The sequence below is a fragment of the Labrus bergylta genome, chromosome 6 (genome assembly GCF_963930695.1).
Source record: "Labrus bergylta chromosome 6, fLabBer1.1, whole genome shotgun sequence".
Lineage (NCBI taxonomy): Eukaryota > Metazoa > Chordata > Actinopteri > Labriformes > Labridae > Labrus > Labrus bergylta.
The window spans coordinates 5,842,296-5,863,268 of NC_089200.1; the positions used below are offsets into that span (position 1 = coordinate 5,842,296).

The 20,973-nt window shown below is 39.9% G+C and overlaps 1 protein-coding gene across 1 annotated transcript in view; it reads right to left on the bottom strand.

Moving 5' to 3' along the window:
- Positions 1-511: 511 nt before the first annotated feature.
- LOC109997159 (contactin-associated protein-like 4) overlaps positions 512-20,973 on the bottom strand; it is a 110,048-nt gene continuing 89,586 nt past the window's right edge. Inside the window, exons 17-24 of the mRNA XM_020651548.3 lie at positions 20,723-20,941; positions 14,833-15,072; positions 12,385-12,609; positions 9,793-9,926; positions 7,696-7,783; positions 3,253-3,468; positions 1,907-1,978; positions 512-1,247 (exon numbers count right to left, since the gene is read on the bottom strand). Of these exons, the coding sequence (XP_020507204.2) occupies positions 1,051-1,247; positions 1,907-1,978; positions 3,253-3,468; positions 7,696-7,783; positions 9,793-9,926; positions 12,385-12,609; positions 14,833-15,072; positions 20,723-20,941 (1,391 nt within the window). The 3' untranslated portion in view covers positions 512-1,050. The remainder of the gene's footprint in view (positions 1,248-1,906; positions 1,979-3,252; positions 3,469-7,695; positions 7,784-9,792; positions 9,927-12,384; positions 12,610-14,832; positions 15,073-20,722; positions 20,942-20,973) is intronic.

Sequence of the window (20,973 nt, forward strand, 5' to 3'; positions counted from 1 at the left end):
CAAAGAACAAATATGTAAATTCAGCACTAATGAGGTGAAGTCATTGATAATGAAACCTTACTGTGGAAGGAAAACAAACTTTCAGTTTTAATCCTAAAAAAAAAGTATTGCAGCGACAGTTAAGTATATCCAATATAAATATTTGTTTGCGGCTCGTTCTCATTTCATCATTTCTCCTCAGCGTCTCTACAATTCCTTCCATTCCCCGCTCTGATTATCTTTTAGTCAACCCGTCAAGCAAACACAGATTAGTGCTCCAGCAGAAACACGATCAACGTCTGAAGGAGGTGACAGTCAAGGTCTTGTAGTCTGTGCTGCTTTGAGCTTTGAGCTATTGGAAACTATACTTTTGAAAGTTTTGGTGACGGCTGCTCACTGCAGGCGGCACAGGAAGAATTAAAGTTTTTAAAACATGTCAGCCTCATTGTTAAGCTTTTATTTTTCTCAGGATATAGAGACAAACATCGACGCTGTCTGACTGACTCGAAGATAAAGCGCAGAAGTGGAAGAAGAAGTTTTAGGGTTGACTTTATTTTTGTGTAAATACATACAGTGTGTGTTAAAATGATGTTCACTTATCAGGAATGGATTTCAGTTGATTCTGGGAAAGTGCTTTGGCTGACGGGTAGAAATCAAACCTCAGTCTTCACTTTAAAGCACATCTTATGGCTCTGACATCTCGACACCCGGAAGGTTGACGTCCTCGTAGAAAAAGTTTTTTAAAATAAATTAACATGAGGTCCAAAAATCTAGTTAAACTGCAACAAAGTTGTGTTTTGATCGTCGCGTCTATTTCCTTTTTAATAAATTAATTTAAACATTTCAATATGGCAGGTAAACATTGTTATAAGCACACAAATAACCATTTACATTTTGTGATATTAACATCCTCAAGATGACAGCAGAAAGGTGGCAAAAGAAAGTCATAAAGTGTTCTGTTTTTGGACTTCACATTCTGCTGAGGGACTCCGAGTGTCTCTTAAAGCACCGAGCTCCTGATAAATCACCTCGTTCTGTCCTGTCAGGTTGGTGGGAGTTCAGGGTCTCCTGCTAAATAAAAAACTCCTTTTGGTTTTCTCTGGGAGCGCTCTGAGAGTCCGCCTGGCTGCTGAAGGGCATCTCATGGCCGTCTTCAGGCTGAGCCGCTTTGACATCCTGGTTCCTGTACGTCTCCTTCTTGCTGCACATGAATCTGGCCAGTATTGCCAGCGCCGACACACTGATGAAGATCACGACAGCAATCACCCCTAAAAGACAGAAATGTACCAAGTAATATAAGATGAGTTGTAAAAAAATGCTTTGCAGATCAAACCGTTAATTTGGTTTCTTGCTACCAGGCTGTAAACATGATGATTTATACTGTAAAAACCTAATGGAGATTTCCTTTGCTTCTGCAGTCCGCTAAAGTAGATGCTTGAGTCACAGTATTTTGCACTTCAACAAGTGTTTCTGCTTGATTTGATCTCAAGTTTGACGTGAAATCAGTCTATTTAAAGTAACCTTTTGTTTTGTTCTACAAGCAAACTTTGCAGTGCACTCTTTAGGGTAGGCAGCTGGAGAGACAAATACTGCCTGACTGAGCTGAACTCTGAGCTAAAGTGGCTTTAAAGTAGAAATGAAAGTCTTTATTCCTGTCGGCAGCTCCATTTTTGTGCATTTTGTGATTTCTCACAAAAGATTCTCATCATTAAGAGCCGAACCTTACTTCCCCTCCCTGTCTTCTCAGTCTCAAGATCAAGATGTGTTTTTCCTCGCTTTCTTCCTGCTCAAAATCTGAAACTCTGACACAACTCTTGCTTCTTCTATTCACAGTGTCAAACTACTGACACTCGCACGACCGGAAATATTCCAGTGTTTGGATATTTAAATGAATAGTTTCACTTGGGGCTAAGATGGATTGCATTACCTCCAATTAGAGCAGAGTCACTCCTGATGGCGTTGACTAAAGGTTGACCTGGATCCACTGAACCAGGCTGATCTGTGAAAAGTGAGAAAGACAGAAAACATAACAAAAAGCAGAGACGGAATCCAGAAAAGAGGCAAAGAGGAAAGAAAAGAACGTGATGCAGAAGAGAGATAAGATAACGATGTGTTGCCTATAGGAGGTGAGGAGAGTCCACTTGTAGAAGAATCAGTCAGAGAAGAAAGAGCTTGTTAAAGGATTCAGCACAGACTTTACTCTAGTTGTCTGACTTATCTCATCTGCCTATGTGCCCTCACTCTGTCTGCCCACTGAGGGGGATGGTTAATGACACAATAAAAAGTTTAATGAACTGCCCTGAGAATAATATTAAAGAAAAAACAGGATGGGCCAGATAACAGCCATTCATTTTAATGAAAATTTGTTGCTCAAAAGAGAAAAAAAAATACTCAGAATTTAATTCGGATCGAGTAATCGAATCAAGATAAAAACCTCCACTTGTGATAGAAAGTGAAAAACAAAACAAAAACAAACAAATAACACCAAAAATCATCACCATGTGTACAACTTATCCCACCAGTGTTATTTGTTACTATACAGTCTCCATGTTTTTCTTTGTCCTGTTTGCTCATTTACTTATTTTGCCCCTCTTTCGAATTCATTCATTTTATTTACTGACCCTTTTCCTTTTGTTTTGTTTTGTTTTGTTTTGTTTTGTTTTGTTTCTTTGTTTCTTTGTTTGTTTGCTTGCTTCTGTCTAAATCTGCTTGCAAAACTGTATCATACCACAGTTCCCCTCTTGTTTGTATTTGTTTTTTTTTTTATTGTGTGAGTGTGTATGCACATTTTGGTGAATAAAGTTTTTTTTTTAAAAAACCTCCATTTGCATATTAACTTAGATTCAGACCTGGGGCGGTCCAGGGCCTGTAGCCTCTGCGCATGGATTTTAGCGCCCCCTCTGGTAGTATGTAGTCCCATTTAGAGCACTGGTAATCTGAATTGGGTAATCTTCCGTGGGTTTAAATCTGACCTCAGCCCTGCATGTCATCCCCTGACTCTCTACTCCAAATATTTCCTGTCTCTCTTAAACTGCCCTATCAAATAACGGCAGAAGGACCAAAAATATAACATAAAAAAATCTTATCTGGATAAAATTGATTATAGTTTTCAAACTGGATTACCTGATCCTGTGTAGCCAAAAAGTGGATTTTTAGATAAATTAAACCTTTTTGAACAAAGGGACTTCACATTTGTAAATGGAGGGGCAGTTACCTACATGTTTACAGTATATGCATAGTATAGGATAAAAGGGCAGGGTGTGACTGTTGTACCTGTTAAGGAGTGTGTGGTTTCCGCTGTGTAAGGATTAGCAGGAGAAGAGGAACCACAGCTCGACTGCACCAAGGGTCCAGTGACAATAACATGGCTGTCAGGGTGCAGCAGAGCAGCTTTTAGAGGAGTGATGGAGTTAAAGCGAACACCTGACAGACAGCCTGTGAACCCAAGAGAGGCCATCTCTGCCAGCTCGGAATCCAGCTCATCAGACTCTGAACACAGGCGGAGAGACACAGAGAGAAGAGAGACTGAGTGAGAAGACAAATTGTTATCAGCAAGTTCCAATTACAGACTTGAAATGCAGCTGCGATAAACATTATCTTGATGAGACCCATGGTCACAATGATAAGTGATATCTATCTACATCTTTATCATGTTAATACCCTCTTTGATGTTACTAAAACCTTCTGGGACAGATTTTTAACCATCCCATTTGCCCAATAAAACTGATAGCAGTCAATATTAAACAGCCATCAAAGTCAAAGTTTTGGATGTTAAGGTTTTTAGAACATGTATTATGCATGTTGTATGCAGAGGTAGCTGAAAAGCTTGGCAAAGGTTAGAGAAAGATTATTTCATGTTTAATGTTTGAGATAGAAACGGTTTGTCTGAGGAAGATGTAAATCGTGGCATCCAGCATCAAAGTCAAACACGTTAAATTCTGTGCCGTTGCTGTTTGTCATGCTACAGCACATAAAAGGTCGCACTAGTTCCTGCTTCTGCACTTGGTTGGCAGTGGTCATAAATCATATCCTGCAGAGTCAACCAATATGAACATTATTTATATAATTATATATAGGAAGACCGGTTCCAGAGTTATTCTCAAAAATGTATTTTTGCTCTCTGCCACTGTAAATCTTTGCATAATGAGATCAGCACCCCCTCTTTCTCAGTGGGAGTTCAGACCAAGAACTGGGTTAAAAAAAATGCCCAGGGGCTGTGTTGGTGGGTGCTTGTCGTTGCAGATACTCGTGTGACAAAATCTTAAGCCAATCAAACTGCCAAAACACTGCTTAAAACAGGAAAGTCATCAAGGAAAGTCTCTCTATTAATTGGCATTGCATCAATGCACAGGCCTAATTGAAGAAAAATAAGTAGGAAAGAGATTTATTTTGTAGCGCGAAATACAACAAAGGAGGCAATTTGTTGCACCGCTGATGAAATGGAAGCAACTTTTGATTATAAAATTGTTTTTGTGGCAGTTTTAATTAACATCTGATAAGCAAAGGGTCTGTGGGGGCATTAGAAGAGACCACAATGTGAATTACACAGTTAGAAATGGGAGTGGTGGGTGAAAAAAAACCCCACTGCTTTTCTATGATATTTTAACTTTGTGTACAAGTGCAGGTTAAATCTGAAAGGGTTTTAAGAGAAAAGGTCAAAGAGGTGATCAAACCATAAGGGTTTATCCGTCAGTATCCTCAGAAAGGTTGAAAAGATTTGGAGAAGAGTTTTGAAATACTAAATCGTGTTGGATAATTCGCACCTGATGTGAGGCTCATGCAAAGAAAAACTGCTGCTTTATTTGTGACACTTTGAAAGATTAGTGTTTTACTTTATAAACATTTTTTTAAACATCTGTTTGACTGCTGCAGACACCACATCTAAAAGGTAAAACCTAGTGTGTGAACAAAGGAGCGACTATGATCCTTAAGATAGTCACACACTCGCAGTACTATTAATAACCACAGGTGCTAAATAAAATCTTCAGAGACTGTGAAGGTCTGTGTGAACTTCAATTATTCCTGCAGGACAGTTTGATCACACAGCACATCATTACCTGTCGAGTAAATTTAGGGGAGAAACAACTTTTCAAACAAATGAAGAGGTCACTGAGGATTGGCCTGTCTGGACAGCGCAGTTTATCATCTGTATTTATTTAATCAGACCTTGATAAGTTTTCATTTGGATGTGATTATTTAAGCAGGGAGAAACAATTCGACTTAAATTTAAATATTTAAAAACACATGATATGGTAATAACCTTTGAATGGCCTCAAGGATAAACGATTGAGATGGGAGAATTTTTTTATTACAGTAAAAGCTGTAATATAAGATTGTCCAAAGCTGCACATTATGCTATAATTTGAAAGCTTCTTTTCCTGTATAGGTACATGCAGGCAGAGGAATTTTTCTCTGAGGTTTTTTTAATTAAAAAATAACTGGCTTGACCAAGTATTCATATACGTTTGTTTACTCGCTATATTAAGTCAAACATGGTGCCTTTGTGTTAAAGGGATATTAAAGAAAAAAGTGCCTAAAAATGAAAAGTTTTAAAAACAAGAAAACAAAATTAAGCATGTGAGATGCTAGAATGTGGAGTATAAATACAGAATAAGGGAAGATAGTACCGTGCTACATTGTTGCAATTTTAAATAAATCACAAGTATTAACGTTAATATATTGTTCCCTCACTGGTGATGGTGTGAGCTGTGTAGGAACGGATGATTCCACCTCTCTGTGTCTCAGTATCACACCCTCACTCTAGCTTCATTATCAGTTTCTCTCTCTCTGGGTATGTCAGTCCCTCCAGTCTTTCCTGGTCCATTAGTTAGGGCGATGGATGACAGCGTTGGCTGGGAGTTACAATATATCAACTATCTCACTGCTTCTCTGATACCGATATGACTGCTGGAGCCCTGAGGCTCAGTATAGAGAAGGCGGGGTCACATACTAACATGACCATTGTCAACAACTTGAATCACTTTCCCTCTGTCATGATGCTTTTGATGTCTTGTGTGAAGCACTTTGAATTGCCTTGTTGTTGAAATGTGCTATAAAGATAAACTTTGCCTTGCCTTGCAATTATATGCCGAGATGTATAGCTGGTTATTACACAAGAACAATGACTTAAAGAATGTTGTAGGTTTTAAACAGTCTGTCAAACAGATTCTGAAAAACAACAGAGAATAGCATCATCCACATACGATTAGATATTACAGTCTTTATAGAAGAGACAATATTAGATATAAATTGTTAATAAGATAAGGGCCCAGTTCTGAGCCTTGTGGGACACCTTTAAAAACTCTGACGGGATATGTCTAGTTTTGACACACTTAAGTCTTTCAGTAATGTTAAACCATAAACAAGCAGTGGACTCAAACTACTTAAAGAGTATCTGACTGAAATAGTTAAGACTGTTAAATTAATTTCACTTGCTCTTGGAAACTGGGTTTTGTTGGAGTTAAGTACTAGTTTAAGACTGATTGTATTATCGACATTAAGATGGATTTTACAGTCTTTTTGATGAAACAATATTATCGATGCAAATTATGAATAAAATATAAGACAGGGCCTAGAACTGATCCTTGTGGAACACCTCTTTTTATTGGTAAAACTAGGATGATGGGATATTAGTAGTAGTTTTGACAGAGTGATGTTTTTTTTTTAGAAAGCTTTTTCTAAATAAAGTACAAGCACTGAAATCTAATCCAATAACACATAATCTCAATGAGACTGTATTGAAAGGTTTTAACAAGTCACTGACTAAGAAGCACTGTTCTCCTTCTTGTCCTCACTCAAAACAATATTATTTATAACTAATGTAACGGGTAGTCATAGTACAAAGCAAAGGTGTGAAACCAGACAGGTGAGGGCTCAAAGTCTAATTTTTTAATATTCTAATATCGTTCATTTTTCTAAAATTTGTCTGAGACGATGCTATCTAAAAGTAAATATTTGTTTTGCCAGAGGAATGACAGTTGTACAATTTTGGAATAAAATCATCATCCTTTTAGAGAAGCCAGAGAGGACAGATTAGTCCTGTAGAGGACGACTGAAGTGATGAAATGTTCTGATCTGCACTGTCTGACTTCCTGGTTAAGTTTGACCCCACCCACAGCAGCTCAGACTTATTGGTTGTTATGCTGAATCGCAGGGTGCTGACTCCAATCTTCTAAGTAATTTGTTCTTTTCAATCTCTCCTCATTACCATACAAAGTGAAAGACCTTTTCTAAAGTTATTACCATTACATCTGTCTGAAGGCCCGCTCTGCTATACAGACATAAAGAAGGTATTACTCACTGCATCCATAACACAGATAAAAGTTCACAATGGTAGACTTTATTTTTTGAACTTCTGCATTTCTGAAAAAACAAAATCATTTGCACGATGCTTTACCCTGCCATATGCCTCAAAAATGCCACCTAAAAGCATTTTAAGTGGGTGGCACCACCTTTATTGAGGTTCCTTCTATTTTGCATCTTCACAATAAAGTGCTGCTTGTGACTGTTTGAATATGAATGTCAGTGTGTCTGTCTTTTAAAAGCCCAACAGCTGTTCAGGCTGCAGTTTCCCTTCAGACCGCCCAACCTTAAGAAGAGAAAACAGCAGAAAGCTCCAGAGCAGCGTTTTGTCACATGAAGCCAAACATCTCAGAGCTGTTATGCTAATGAGAGTGTCTAAGTGCTGTTGTGTGCGCTAAGAGAGCGCCCACTTACCCTGCACTCTGCCCAGAATCAGAGTTTTGATGCTGTTGAGTTCCACATCAGATGTCAAGTTGAACTCTTCTCTAGGATTCTGGTCAATCTGAAAGATAACATCATGTAACATCTGTAAAGGTGAAAACTTAACAGGTTGGAAACAAAACTGGACAAAACTGTGAAAAACAGCATTCAACAAATGGTGGCATTTAGATTCGAGCAAAAAGGAAGGTTAAAATGTCCAGCTTCTTTTATGATCATCAAAATGTAAACTGGATTCACTCCCAAAACAGGAAACCAGTTAACCTGTGACATACAGTATATTGCAGTAGCTGAGCAGAGGAGTGTAAGTGGAGCAGGTTTTGAGGTGGACAATCCTTCAGAGAGAGACACTCTTTGTAATGAAACACAGAGGGCTTGATGTATGGCTTGCAAACACAGAGATTTGAGCTTTAGTGAGTCATTTATCAATAAGACATCTGCTAATGTTGATCACCTCGAGACCAAAGTGGAGCCTCAAAAACAAAAGGGATTAAAAAAAATAGTAAATAAATAAAAAAAATCTCCTCGCTTTCTTTGACCTGAGCGGTTTCTAACTGATTGAATACCCAAGGCAAGACTTACCTGGCACACTTTTTTTTTAACTATGAAAACTGGTGGCTGATGTGTCCTGTAGCTCTTGTCCACAGCAACACATGGACTAGGATTTGCTTTGACAACAATTAACAGCAGTAGATACCTGTACATCAAAATTGCCTGTAGTGTCACCAATCTTTTCTGTGTATCAGCTCAGATCATTCTTACTTTCACTTTAGGCTGCAGATCATTTTTTTTGTTTTTAATGCTCAGTTGTAGTTGAACCATGTTTGGGACATACATGTGCACACATACCAACTGTCCCATTTAACAGGTTCAGGCACATTTACAGTATTTGCGGCCAGCAAGATGATGACATCAATTATGACACACAACTACAAAAGGGACGTAACACGAGACAGCATATAAGGGAAAAATAAAACAAGAGCGTAAAAGAGAGAGGAATATAAATCATTACAAATCGATAAAAAAATGACTCAAATAAAGAAAAATCCTGAATAACTCCAGGGTAAATGCAAGTGTAGGACTAAAATAAATAGATACATATGTATGTGCAAATATATCAGCATGTTCAGCTTAGTGATAGCAGTTCAACACCTTGGGACTAAAAACCTTTGTTAGAGGAAGGAAGACGAAAATCTCTGTGGAAAGGGTGAGAATCATCGTTTAAAATAGATAGCTATCCGCCATAACTGTCCTGTAGGGGCGGCTGTGGCTCAGTTGGCTCAATCTGAAGGTCTGGGGTTCGATTTTGAACCCCAGCTCCTGCAGCTACATGTCCAATGTGTCCATGGGCAAGACACTTATCCCATAGATGCTCCCACTGCTTTTCCGTCGAGGTATAAATGGGATAAATTACTTCTGATGGTCACTTTGTACAGCAGCCTCTGCCATTAATGTACTGTAGGTGTGACCTGCGGTGTAAAAGCGCTTTGAGTAGTCAGAAGACTAGAAAGGTGTTATACAAGCTCATGTCCATTTAACATTTAACATCTAGTATTCAAGGACACTGGGTAGAGCTTTGACCCACCAATCAGCTGACTGGACCTTTTCACTTCATGGTGTAAGGAATTCTTGTCTTTTTTAAAGATGTGTGACAAAACCATGACACCAAAGAAAAAAGCCAAGATTGATTTAATAAAGCACAATAAACCAGCCTTATCTAAGCTGGTATTATATTATGATACCACTGAAAGGAACATAAGTAAGCTGGGTATTTACATCACAGTATACATGATTGTTTGGTAGTGCTGGAGTGACCTTCAAGGTATCAAAATAAGCTAAGCCAGCCAGTAGCGTCGCTGCACAGTCTTATTCTCAGGTGTTTGCAGTGATTGTAGTTGATTTATTTTACAACTCAAAGCACAGTTTGGATGTCAGTATGTCTTTTTAAAGGCGCCTCTGGCACCTTAAAGTAAAAAAAAAAAGATTAACCCCCACTCTTTTGTTCACATACAGTAGTATACATTTTCAAACCAACCCCTGTGTCACACTGTGGATTATTACTCGTGTGTTTACCTGAACAGAGACAGTCTCTGCCAGTCTCCTGATGGTCACTGAGTGCAGACGTCCATCGGCCAAGTTTGTGACTCTGCCCCCCAGCACCTCAACATCTCTGCTGCTTTGCAAATTGTACCTCAGTTCCAGCTCATCTGTGCAAAACACAAAAAGAGCGATAGAGTCATACTCTGTAATGCAAGCACATACAAAGTGCATTCAAAAGTGATCTTTCTTTTGGAAAGCTTGTTAAGAGCAGTAGCAATTCCACAAGTTCTTGGTTTATACACCAAAAGACCCCCAAAAAGCCAATATCTATTACATTGCAGTTTTGTGTAACCTTTAGATAAAATCCACCAGATTAAGGGAGAGCACAGCTTTATTTGTCCATGAAGCAATTTGACTATTAAGCCGTTTTCACATATACAGCTCCTCCTGAAAATATCCAGATAGTTGTTTGCTGTGGAAAAAATACTAAGGGTGCTGGCAGGAGAAACTACAGGTGAAGTCCAGGTGAAAAGTGTGGCTGTTTGCGTTCACACATACAGCTCCTCCTGGAAATATCAGGAGTTTTTCAGGAGTTTCCAGCAAGTGTGAAAGCTCTAATAGACAGATATGAGTAAAGAATAATAATGTGCCGTGAAAATCAAGATAACTTCATGCTTTTTTTTTACGATGCTGCTGATGCAAAAATGGCAAAAGACTCATTTTACAAAAGTCTTTGATAATAAATTAAGCATATAATCAATTTTCCAAACATGTCCACAGTTTTAGCTCTGAGAAGACATGATAACTTCGCTGAATGTTGCTTAGTGCTGTGCTCATGATGGATTGATGTTGCGTCTTTGTAGATAATATAACAGAGAGTTTCTGGAAACCAGCTGCTGAATTAAGAAGCTACCAACCACTGAACACTACAAGGATTAATACTTTATCCCTCTGAATAACTCAGAATGTTTTAAATTAATTTTCAATTCTATTATTCATAATAAGTTTCACTGTACTGAGATAATTCGACCCCCCCTGAGATCTCTGCAGGCTGTATAGATGAGCACTAATGATAGGAAATAATCCTAATAATCCACACTCATAATGCCCTTTCTAACTTTTCTAATACCAGTCACAGTGTTACTTTCTTTCAGAAAGAGACTAATAGGGAATAGTTACTCTTTCATAAGAACACATCTTGATAATTCAAACAGTCTCACAGAGGGCAAAAGGTGTTTCAAGCTGTCGTGTGTCATAACGTTTCTGAGTGCAGCAGCGAAAAAGAAGAGAAAAGCCTTTTTCTCAGGCATCAGACCTCTCTCAGGGATTAAATTAGAAACATCAGGAAGAGTGCAGACACCTGACAGTTTGATCAACTATTCAACACACTGTCATCTCTCAGCTTTTCTCTTAGTCATTAAAAAAAGCTGAAAGTCACTTCAAACAGCTGAATTAGGAAAACTTTTATTCATGACACAGACTTAGAAAGCACATTCACCCCCGTGGGTTTAAGGTTACCAAGGTGTGTTTTCACAAAAGCTTTCAGTCGCCTGTGTTTAGCCAGCATAATGAAGTTACAGCAATGGATAATTGTAAATCCGATTATGCTTTGCAGGAATCCTGGCAATGCTCCCTGCCAACTGGAGCAACGCGGAGCTCTACAGTGATGTGAGTAAATAATCACAATGGCAAGAACAAAGGAGAAAAACAGAATTATCATTTTATAGTAACTTCACAGACTGTTTTCTCTGAACCAGACACTGTGCATGGTTTCAAGCAGGAGGAGGAGGAGGGAGAGGGGGAAGAGGAGGAGGAGGAAGGAGGAAGAGGGGGAAGTGGAGGAGGAAGAGGGGGAAGAGGAGGAGGAGGAGGAAGGAGGAAGAGGGGGAAGTGGAGGAGGAAGAGGGGGAAGAGGAGGAGGAGGAGGAAGGAGGAAGAGGGGGAAGTGGAGGAGGAAGAGGAAGGAGGAAGAGGGGGAAGTGGAGGAGGAAGAGGGGGAAGAGGAGGAGGAGGAAGGAGGAAGAGGGGGAAGTGGAGGAGGAGGAAGAGGGGGAAGAGGAGGAGGAGGAGGAAGGAGGAAGAGGGGGAAGTGGAGGAGGAGGAAGAGGGGGAAGAGGAGGAGGAGGAGGAGGAAGGAGGAAGAGGGGGAAGTGGAGGAGGAGGAGGAGGAGGAGGAGGAAGGAGGAAGAGGGGGAAGTGGAGGAGGAGGAGGAGGAAGGAGGAAGAGGGGGAAGTGGAGGAGGAGGAGGAAGAGGAAGGAGGAAGAGGGGGAAGTGGAGGAGGAAGAGGGGGAAGTGGAGGAGGAGGAAGAGGGGGAAGAGGAGGAGGAGGAAGGAAGAGGAGGAGGAGCAGGAGGAGTCAGGAAGAGGGGGAAGAGGAGGAGGAGGAGGAGGAGGAGGAGGAAGGAGGAAGAGGGGGAAGAGGAGGAGGAGGAGGAGGAAGGAGGAAGAGGGGGAAGAGGAGGAGGAGGAGGAAGAGGGGGAGGAGGAGGAGGAAGAGGGGGAAGAGGAAGGAATATTACATCCAGCGGGGGAAAAAAGGAGAAGGAGAGGAAATGAAAAAAGGTGTAAAAATAAAAAGGAAGCTTGTCCTGCCTGACCCATACTACATGTTTATTGTCCTCACCTTGTTTGTTGATGAGCAGGGCCAGGTATTCCCTGTAGAACGAGTTGATGTAGAGCAGCAGAGCAGGACTCTGATTGGTTCTGAAGCTCAGCGAGATGTTTTCTTCTCTCGCCGTCACATCAGCGTAGATAGAGGGAGGCCCAGCGCTGCTGTTCCTGCTCACTTCAAAGGGATCCTGGAGGTTGTAGGCGATGGATGTTGTCGATTTAAAGTTGGCTGAAACCTCTGAAGGGTAGAAGGTGACCGTGTGGTGAGATGATTTGTGTGTTCTATCCCAACTTTCTAAGCTCAACGCAGCTGATCAGCTTTTCATCGAGAGTACGGCCTGGACTTTAAAGAGTCTTGAGATACAGTTTGTTATGAATTGTGGTTATAAAAGACCAACTGATGTATTGATTGGTGGCTGCCACTTAAACTTATCCCCTGATACCTGACTGTCCATTTGTCCCCATGTCCTTTTAGACTTGACACTAAGCTAAGCTAAGCACATTCTGGATGCTAAATGGATAATTACAGGAATGGTTTCGACCTCTTTTCTAACTGAGAAAGCAAAATAAGTGTATTTTTCAGTAACTGCAACAACTCTTGACCTGTTGAACTATTCCTTTTAACAACATATTTTTAGCGGCATCAAAACCCTTGATGAATCATATGGCAGACAGAGGTCCTTAAAGATAATCCCAATACTCTCCCTTCAGGAGACTCATTATGACCCACTCAGGGTGGAGAGGATAAACGGTGCAGACAGTGAACAGCACAGACAGTCAGGGTCAGTCTGAAGTCTGCTCACTGAAGGATCCTCCTCAGGAAAGTGTCTGATCTTTGCTCTCTTCTTCTCATTAAAGGAGCAGGGCATCAGCGGTCGAAATGATCCTGTTTTTTAAATTTTTTATAAACTTAGTGTGAAAGAGGTGAAATAAACAATTCAAGATAGTCAAATGGGTTAAGGTCAGCGATACAAAAGAGTAAAAGTTTTATGGAAAGAATTTGCATTGCGTGTTTAACAGTGTGTGAGCAAATGAACACAGTCTGCAGAAATAACCTGTTGGTATCTATAATATCAAAAGGACGTCGTTATGTGGACTTCATGATCATGGTTGAAATACAGGCCTCATTTTTACATTATTTTTTGCACAACATGCCAGTCAATCAATCAAGCAATCAATTTTTAGTGTTATCTCGAGACACTTTACAAAAAGCAGGTAAAAGACCTTACTTAATGCTATATTACAAAGTCTGATTCTATTTTTTTTTAACTTACAGCAGCAAAGCTAACAATAGTTTAACCTGCAAACAGATCTTTATTTGGAGGCTCTCTGAATAGGATGCCGGGCTGGAAAAATAAAATGCAATAAAAAGCAGGAATAAATTCTTCTTCGTCATTAAAACTAATATTTGCTGATACCATGTGGGATGAATACTATAACCTCCAAGATGGGATGTAAATAAAACAGGTAAGAGCAATATATGATGAAGAAGAACTTTTTAAATAAAACATGTCACTATAGGCCAGCTCAAGCCATTTTTGTAACCTTTGCAGGATTAGGATTTTATATTATAAACATTTCACAGCTTGATAATGATTAAAATACAACATTTATGTTATCTTTCAAACTTACAATGCCCAATATTACTCCTCCTATTCGTTCATTATCTCATGAATGAAGTCTGGATCAGTCGTATATCAGACATCTAACTTCTTCTTTAGACAAAGACTTATTTACATATCAAAGCTAAATTAGGCTACCGTTGCTTATTCAAGAGGAAATTCAATTTATATAGAAAGTATAAGGATAAAAGACTAAAAAGAGACTTCCTTTCATATGAGGTCAGCTCTCAGGTTTTCTCATCCCGTGAGAAAAAAACTTTATGTCAAAGAAGATGGAATCTGTCCGGAGGCTAAAGGATATTAATATCATACACTGTACAAAACATGGACGTAGTCTCAATGGCGTCACCCATCTGTTTCTGACTAAAACATTTTGAAGCCAAATGATTGCAGTCCCAATGTTGGAAATGTCGTCTCCACCTAACTTTCAATCAATCGAGCTACATGCTAAGGTGAAGGAGGTCAAGTAGAGGCTGGCCTTAAGCCTCCTGCAAAACAGCTGCAATGGGCCCATCTGTCAGTCAAATCAGCCACGCCCCCAATTTTGCAAATGTATACCTAACTCTTAGCCTTGATATAAACAAAACAAATGAGTCATAAATAATTAAACAATTAAGCAGATTTTACAAGTAAAGAAATTAGCTATAAATTAAACCATTTATTTTTTCTCAAGTGGTTTACTTCCAAACATTTTTCAACAACCGAGGTTGCTGCTCAGTTAAAGTGTCAGATGGACCAAAAACATTGAAAATCTAACATAAAGACACATAATCTGTGATAAAAGCTCATGATATGAGTAGTCTGAAATGTGTGTGTGTGTGTATTCAAATGTTTTGTACCTTGATGACAGAAAGATCCGGTGTAGGCTGACTGGCCACAGTCGCAGGAGAAACCGTTGGCTCTCTCCACACAGCGACCTTGGTTCTGGCAGAGTGAGCCGTAGCTGCTGCAGTGACCCGGGCACCCTGGTCGGACCCCTGGGGTGATCTTTGCCCTCTCCTCTAGGTCCAGAGTGACGCCGTTTAGCTGCAGCGACCGGATACATCCCAGGAAGCCTTTCTGTCTGGAAGCGGTGCCCCCTGAAAAAAAAGAGAAAGGCTTATTCTCTAGTTCTGGGTCTTTCTATTTGTCAATATAACAAGCCCACTGTAATCCTCATATGACCATGATCCCCAGGCTGTGACTCCTGTCTTCTGTTTTGAACATATAAGCTAACCCAAAACAATATTAATGATAAGGTTGGTCAATAAATCACTAAATACAATTCCATCAGTCCCTTTAATATTCAGTCGAATCAGGATCACAGTTATGTGACCTGTCTGCAGGTTTTGTAGGTCTGTGCAGAGATACAGAGTCACTCTGTTAAACAACACCAACCCCCACTCCTGGATTCAACCAAGTTTAGTCAAAACAAAGGACTGCAAACTTTTGGATATCTGTTTGGATTTTTAGATTTGGATTTTGGATGTATGCACCGAGGCCATCCCACCGCCATATGACAGATGGCTGCGAGATGCTGGGCAGAGAAGATCCTCATAACCAGGACCACAGCTGGTTTCAAATAATGGCACCACAGTCACTTCAGTTCTTCCTCCAGTGTGGAGGCGGATGCAGAGATTGTCTTGTTTTACTGTGTGGATCGTAACACGTTTAAAATTATGTATCCTATATTTTTCTACTTTTGAAAACCCATGATGGCAGCAGAGTCAGGCAGGAGTAGAGATTAAAAAGTGGGGAGAGGCTCATTTCCTCACTCTTATTGGTAGCAAATATCATGTGAGATAGAGGCTGCCTGTACCTTTGGAAATGTTAACAAAATAAACTGAAATAACCTCAAATTATTTGAGGAATAATACATTCAACATTCCCTACAAGATGTTAGTGATCCCTTGGATTACCACATTTTAACAAGGCTAATACCACAAGTCTGTATGAATAATAATAAGCTTTTATAAATGGAGTAGAGAAAGCAATTCTTGCTAGAGCAGCAAATGAGCAAATAAGTTTGAGTAACATAAAAAAGGGGAAAATGTTGCACAAATCCCCACAATCTTATTAATCAACATTCAACCTCCCACAGAAAAAGAAGTGATGATGAAAAAGAGCAACAGTCTTTGTATGACTCTAAATATACAGCATGTTTTGTCTTACATGCAGCAAATTAGGCTTGACAGCCACATGTTGCAACATCAGCACAACACGACTGTATCGCCTCTGCAGGGCAATCCCACACCGACACTGCCTGTGATGTATCAGTGTGCTGGCTGTGTACTGACCAACAGCGGAGTCTGAAATCCATCCTTTCTACTAAGAGGTGAGAGGAACAATCTCTTCCTCTTTCCACCTGACAATTAAGAAGATAATATACTGCAGCAAACTCATGTTGTTAACAGAGTTCAGACCTGGTGAAATCACATTTTTCCTGGAGTTCCAAGCTGGTGACATCTTGTTTTTTTTTATCCAGACGTGAAGGTTGTTATTGGAGTTAAAAAGGTGTTACACTCACAGTTTGAGTCTGACGTTTGAAATGTTCAGCCTGCAGCCTCTCAGACTGTTAAATCACAAACCGTCTCCTTCTGCAGCACGAGCTCTCAAACACAGAGAACACATTGAAGGCGCACAGACTAAGAAACTTAATTAAGCAATCTTCAAACAACTCAATCAAGAAAAGTTTGATTAGACCGAATTAAACACACACTGAAAACTTCTACTAATTGATATTTAATCCAGAAAATGTTTCCAGAAGATACAGGTTTGAGACCGTCAAAAAAGGGTCAAATCTTCAGGGTACATTTTCATGAAAGAACTATTAAACTAATGAACACCTTTAGTCATAAGACTTTATCTGGTTAACATTGAGGTTATCTTTTAAACTAGCAGAGCAACATTGTGCAGGTAATAGACCCCATCACCCAACCAACAATCAATTCTTGTTAAAATGTAATTTACTTGATTCATTCTGAGGGAAATGTAACTTCACACTCTGTTATCATGAGACACACTTCACACACATTGGACCTAAAGCACAAACAGGACCTATAGACCAGATATAAGAGATATGGAGGGATGGCAGAGCGAGGGGGCTGCACAGGGATTGGTGACCCAGGCAGTTTGAGATTCGACGCCTTGCTCAAGGGCACCTCGGCAGTGCTCAGGGAGTAAAATGGCACATTACCAGCTACCAGCCCAGTTTCAGTCTTTATTCATTCTGGGACTTGATCTGGCAACCATGGTCTCTAACCCCAGTTGCACCCTTTTCAGAGGTTGTAATACTTGAAGCAGGCAGCCTGGGTTCAATATGACCTCTGGCTTCTCATTCCCTGCTCTCTCTCTTGCCCCAATTTTCCATCTCTTTCCACTGTCTGGTCTCTCCAAAAAAGACAAAAATAAATATTTGATAAAAAATAATAATAATTGTTGAAATGAAGAATTTACAATCTAGTGTTGTAGTCAAGACCACACTAACCGAGACCAAGACATTCAGGGATAGAGACCGAGACCAAGGCAGGGCAAGACCGGGACAAGACCAAGACCATAAATAGAAATAAAAAAATCATCTTGTGTGCAAAGTGCGTGTCACTCACTTAGACCTGAACACTCGGGAGGTTGCAGATGTAACCTGGGGGATAAAAATGATTCAAGAGTTATGAATGAATTGAAGTTATTCATCCTTTTAAAAAAAGGCGTTTTTCTTCTAATCCCAGTAATGACGTGTAAAAATAAGCCTCTCAGTGTTGGTCTTGACCGGTCTTCATTTGAAATCCGGATTCCACCAAGTCCAAGACCGAGACATGACTGAGGAAAAATGCTTTCAATTCCGAGACCAAGCCCTTCAAAAAGTGTTCTCGAGACCGGTCTTGAGACCTAAACCGATTTCAAGTACCTCAACAATATTACAATCTAATACCTCTGTACTGTATCTGAGCATGCAAGAACAAAGCAGAAGGACAAACACAAGCACCATAACCAACACTTACTGATTCATTAGATAACACTGTTAAGATATACAAATAAAGATTGTTTGATTCATATTATTTTAACTACGATTATTTGTGTGTTTCAGTGTGTACAAAATGTATTCCTTCCCATAGTAATACATGAAGCTGAACCAGAACAACTCTGTGTCATATTAATTCAGCCAAAGCTAAATGACATCTTATTAATTCTGTGCATTGAAAACCGTCTCTTATTAAGTTATACAAGGCAATTTTATACAATACTAATGGGACATGTAACTCAGCAACGCATGTGTCTTTGCAGTCCAATGAATGATGTTTTCATAGATGGGAGGCTGCTAACATTATGGATTAACAATAAAACTTCCAAAATGAAAGAGTAGAGGGACAGACATGCATATTGCGTTGCTGTAAATCTAGTCTTTGTCAAACACAAACAGCCTCTCCCACAGCAGCCCATTTCCAATCACATTTCCATTCAAATATATACCAATCCCTCTGCATCACCAGTAAACACAGACCCAAACTCTGCTGCAAATATACAGAGATTGAGTCGTGGTCATTTCTTTTTTGGCTGTTCGGAGGGGATTATTAGTTCAACACAGCCGCACAGTCAAAGCTCACCTCAATTTTTATCTGCATCTCCCCAATCTCGTCATTTATTTGTTGGTTGATTTTCTTTTCAAAAATGTTTGTTTACAAATGAGCAAATGTCCAGAATGTTTGCTGAAGGATAAAAGCTTCAAAATACAAGATTGGATTTCATCCCCCTCTTAACGCAGCTCTGCAGATAAGACGGGAGGTTTAACAAGAATCATGAAAGTCTGTGGAGGAGATGAAGATAAGGGAGTTTCAACTGATAAAGTTAAGAGAAAAAAAGTTTTAACTTTGTTTAAAAGTTTATAAAAAGAACCCCAAATCTCTCCTTTTACGATCAAATAATCCGCTTGGATTTAAGGTTGGGTTTGAAGGTTATCTCGACTTTGAAGGAAACAGCTGGCATTCGATTTTATTCTCATTGTCAACAAATCCAAAGTCATTAAATTCAGACAATGAATTGATCCCTATAACAGGTATCGACTGAATAGCCAAAGCCTGAAATAGTTTATTCATTACAGATCTCCATCGACTCACATCACTGCTCCACACTCTGTTTTGACTTGAGTGAACCGCAAGTTCTGACTCCTGTTATTATGAATACTAAAGAAATACTAAAGCACAATATTCACCACTGTTGGAATCACTTGTGTTTCAAACATAAGCACTTATCTCTTTTAAGGAAATGAAATGGGGAGTATTTCTTATTAACAACCCATAAGATTGTGAGCTGAGACGTTATCTCTGTAAAGAACTTTAAATCGTCTGGTTGTTGAAATGAGCTACATAACGGTAAATAAACACAATCCGGGCTCCTTCCTCTGTGTTTATTGGCCAATTAGAGCCATGTCTAAAGCATACTCCTTTACTGCCAGCTTATCACATAAATCTGCTTCAAGAGGTTTTTCATTTTTAAAACAGTTTATGAAAGAAACCTGGGCCCAGATCAGAGTATGCTTGACCCCAAAGCCAGGTTGATTTGATCAGTGTGAACACAAACGTTCTGTACTGGTACTATAATTGAGTACCATGCCCAGGTCCACTTGAAAAAGGTGATCTTGATTGACGTGTACTCAAGTACGGTCTGCGGGAGATGTGAACACAACTGTGCAATAACAATGAAGTGGACCGCTATATGACATCATTCTAAACGGTGAATTAGACCTGGAATAAGGGGCGTCTCAGAAATACATTTAAAAAAAACACCCACAGTTAGCAGGATGGACTCGCAAGTGGTTGCCATGGTTGCGGGGGCAGGGGGGGAGCAATCATGATGAAGTCACGGTACAAAACAATCTTGCCTTTTGTTAAAACATCATTGGAGTTTAACATTTTCTGGATAAATAAGGTAAACCACTCTGAAATGAGTATCCATGTTTTTAATTGACAAGCAAAAGAGGCTCTTTGAGGCTCTTTGAGGATGTAATTGAAGCTTTGTACTGATACAAAAACTGTATTATCAGTTCTGTCAGCACAAACCTTAAGGTTATTGATTGGTGATAATCATTGTTTAGTGTTCAGAAAGCTTGGAATCAGCATCTCTCTACCCTATCAAATACTTCTGTCTCAAACACCAGCAGCTCTCGTTAACTCCGCTCACTGGTTTCTTGGCACCTCGGGTCAGTTTAGGTTATAAAGGACTCTGAGGATGAGCCTCACTGTAATAGGACACGTGCAGCTTCCTGGTTTTCCTGAACTTCAACAGCTGCCCTTGTGGGACTTAAGTGGTGCAGAGCAAAGCTTTTATCCCAGAGTTCTGTCTTATATGAATATAATGCCATAGTTGGCAGGACTTATAGAATTCACTTGATGTAGGAGTCCACTGAGGTTTATTTTCTCTGAATGGCTGCCTACTTCAGGCTGAGCTACTGAGACAAAAAAAAAAAAAAACCTCTCCGCTTCACTTCGCTTTTCAAATGTGTTTTTTTCTCTGGGGTGTTGTGAGTCTGCTTTTGCACAATTGTTAAATTGGTGCATGTTTTTCTATGGTCACACTCTGAGAAAAGAAAGGATGAGACAGTAATTATTATCATCACTCAGCTACTAATGAGGTAAATGTTTGAACACCAACATTCACCAAAACCTTAAACTAACCTTAAATTAAAACCTTAATACAAACAACACTTACATTCTTGGAGATTATTCTTTGGATTAGTGAAACACACTTGCCCCTCACCTATGAATAACTGGCTGTTGAGCTGCAGATGAATGTGTCCATCAGCGGGCGCCTCCTGTATGGCAGCGGGGAACTCATCGACACGTAGAGACGCCTCCTTCACGTTTCTCTCCGCTCGTACGCTGTGCCATCGGTTGTCGTTCAGAGGGACGCTCGTCTCCAGTCGCACCCCGAGCGGTCCGTTCCCGACATCGAATGAGAAGACGACCTCTGAGGAGGCTGGAGAGGAGGGTTATGGTCAGACTAGTTGG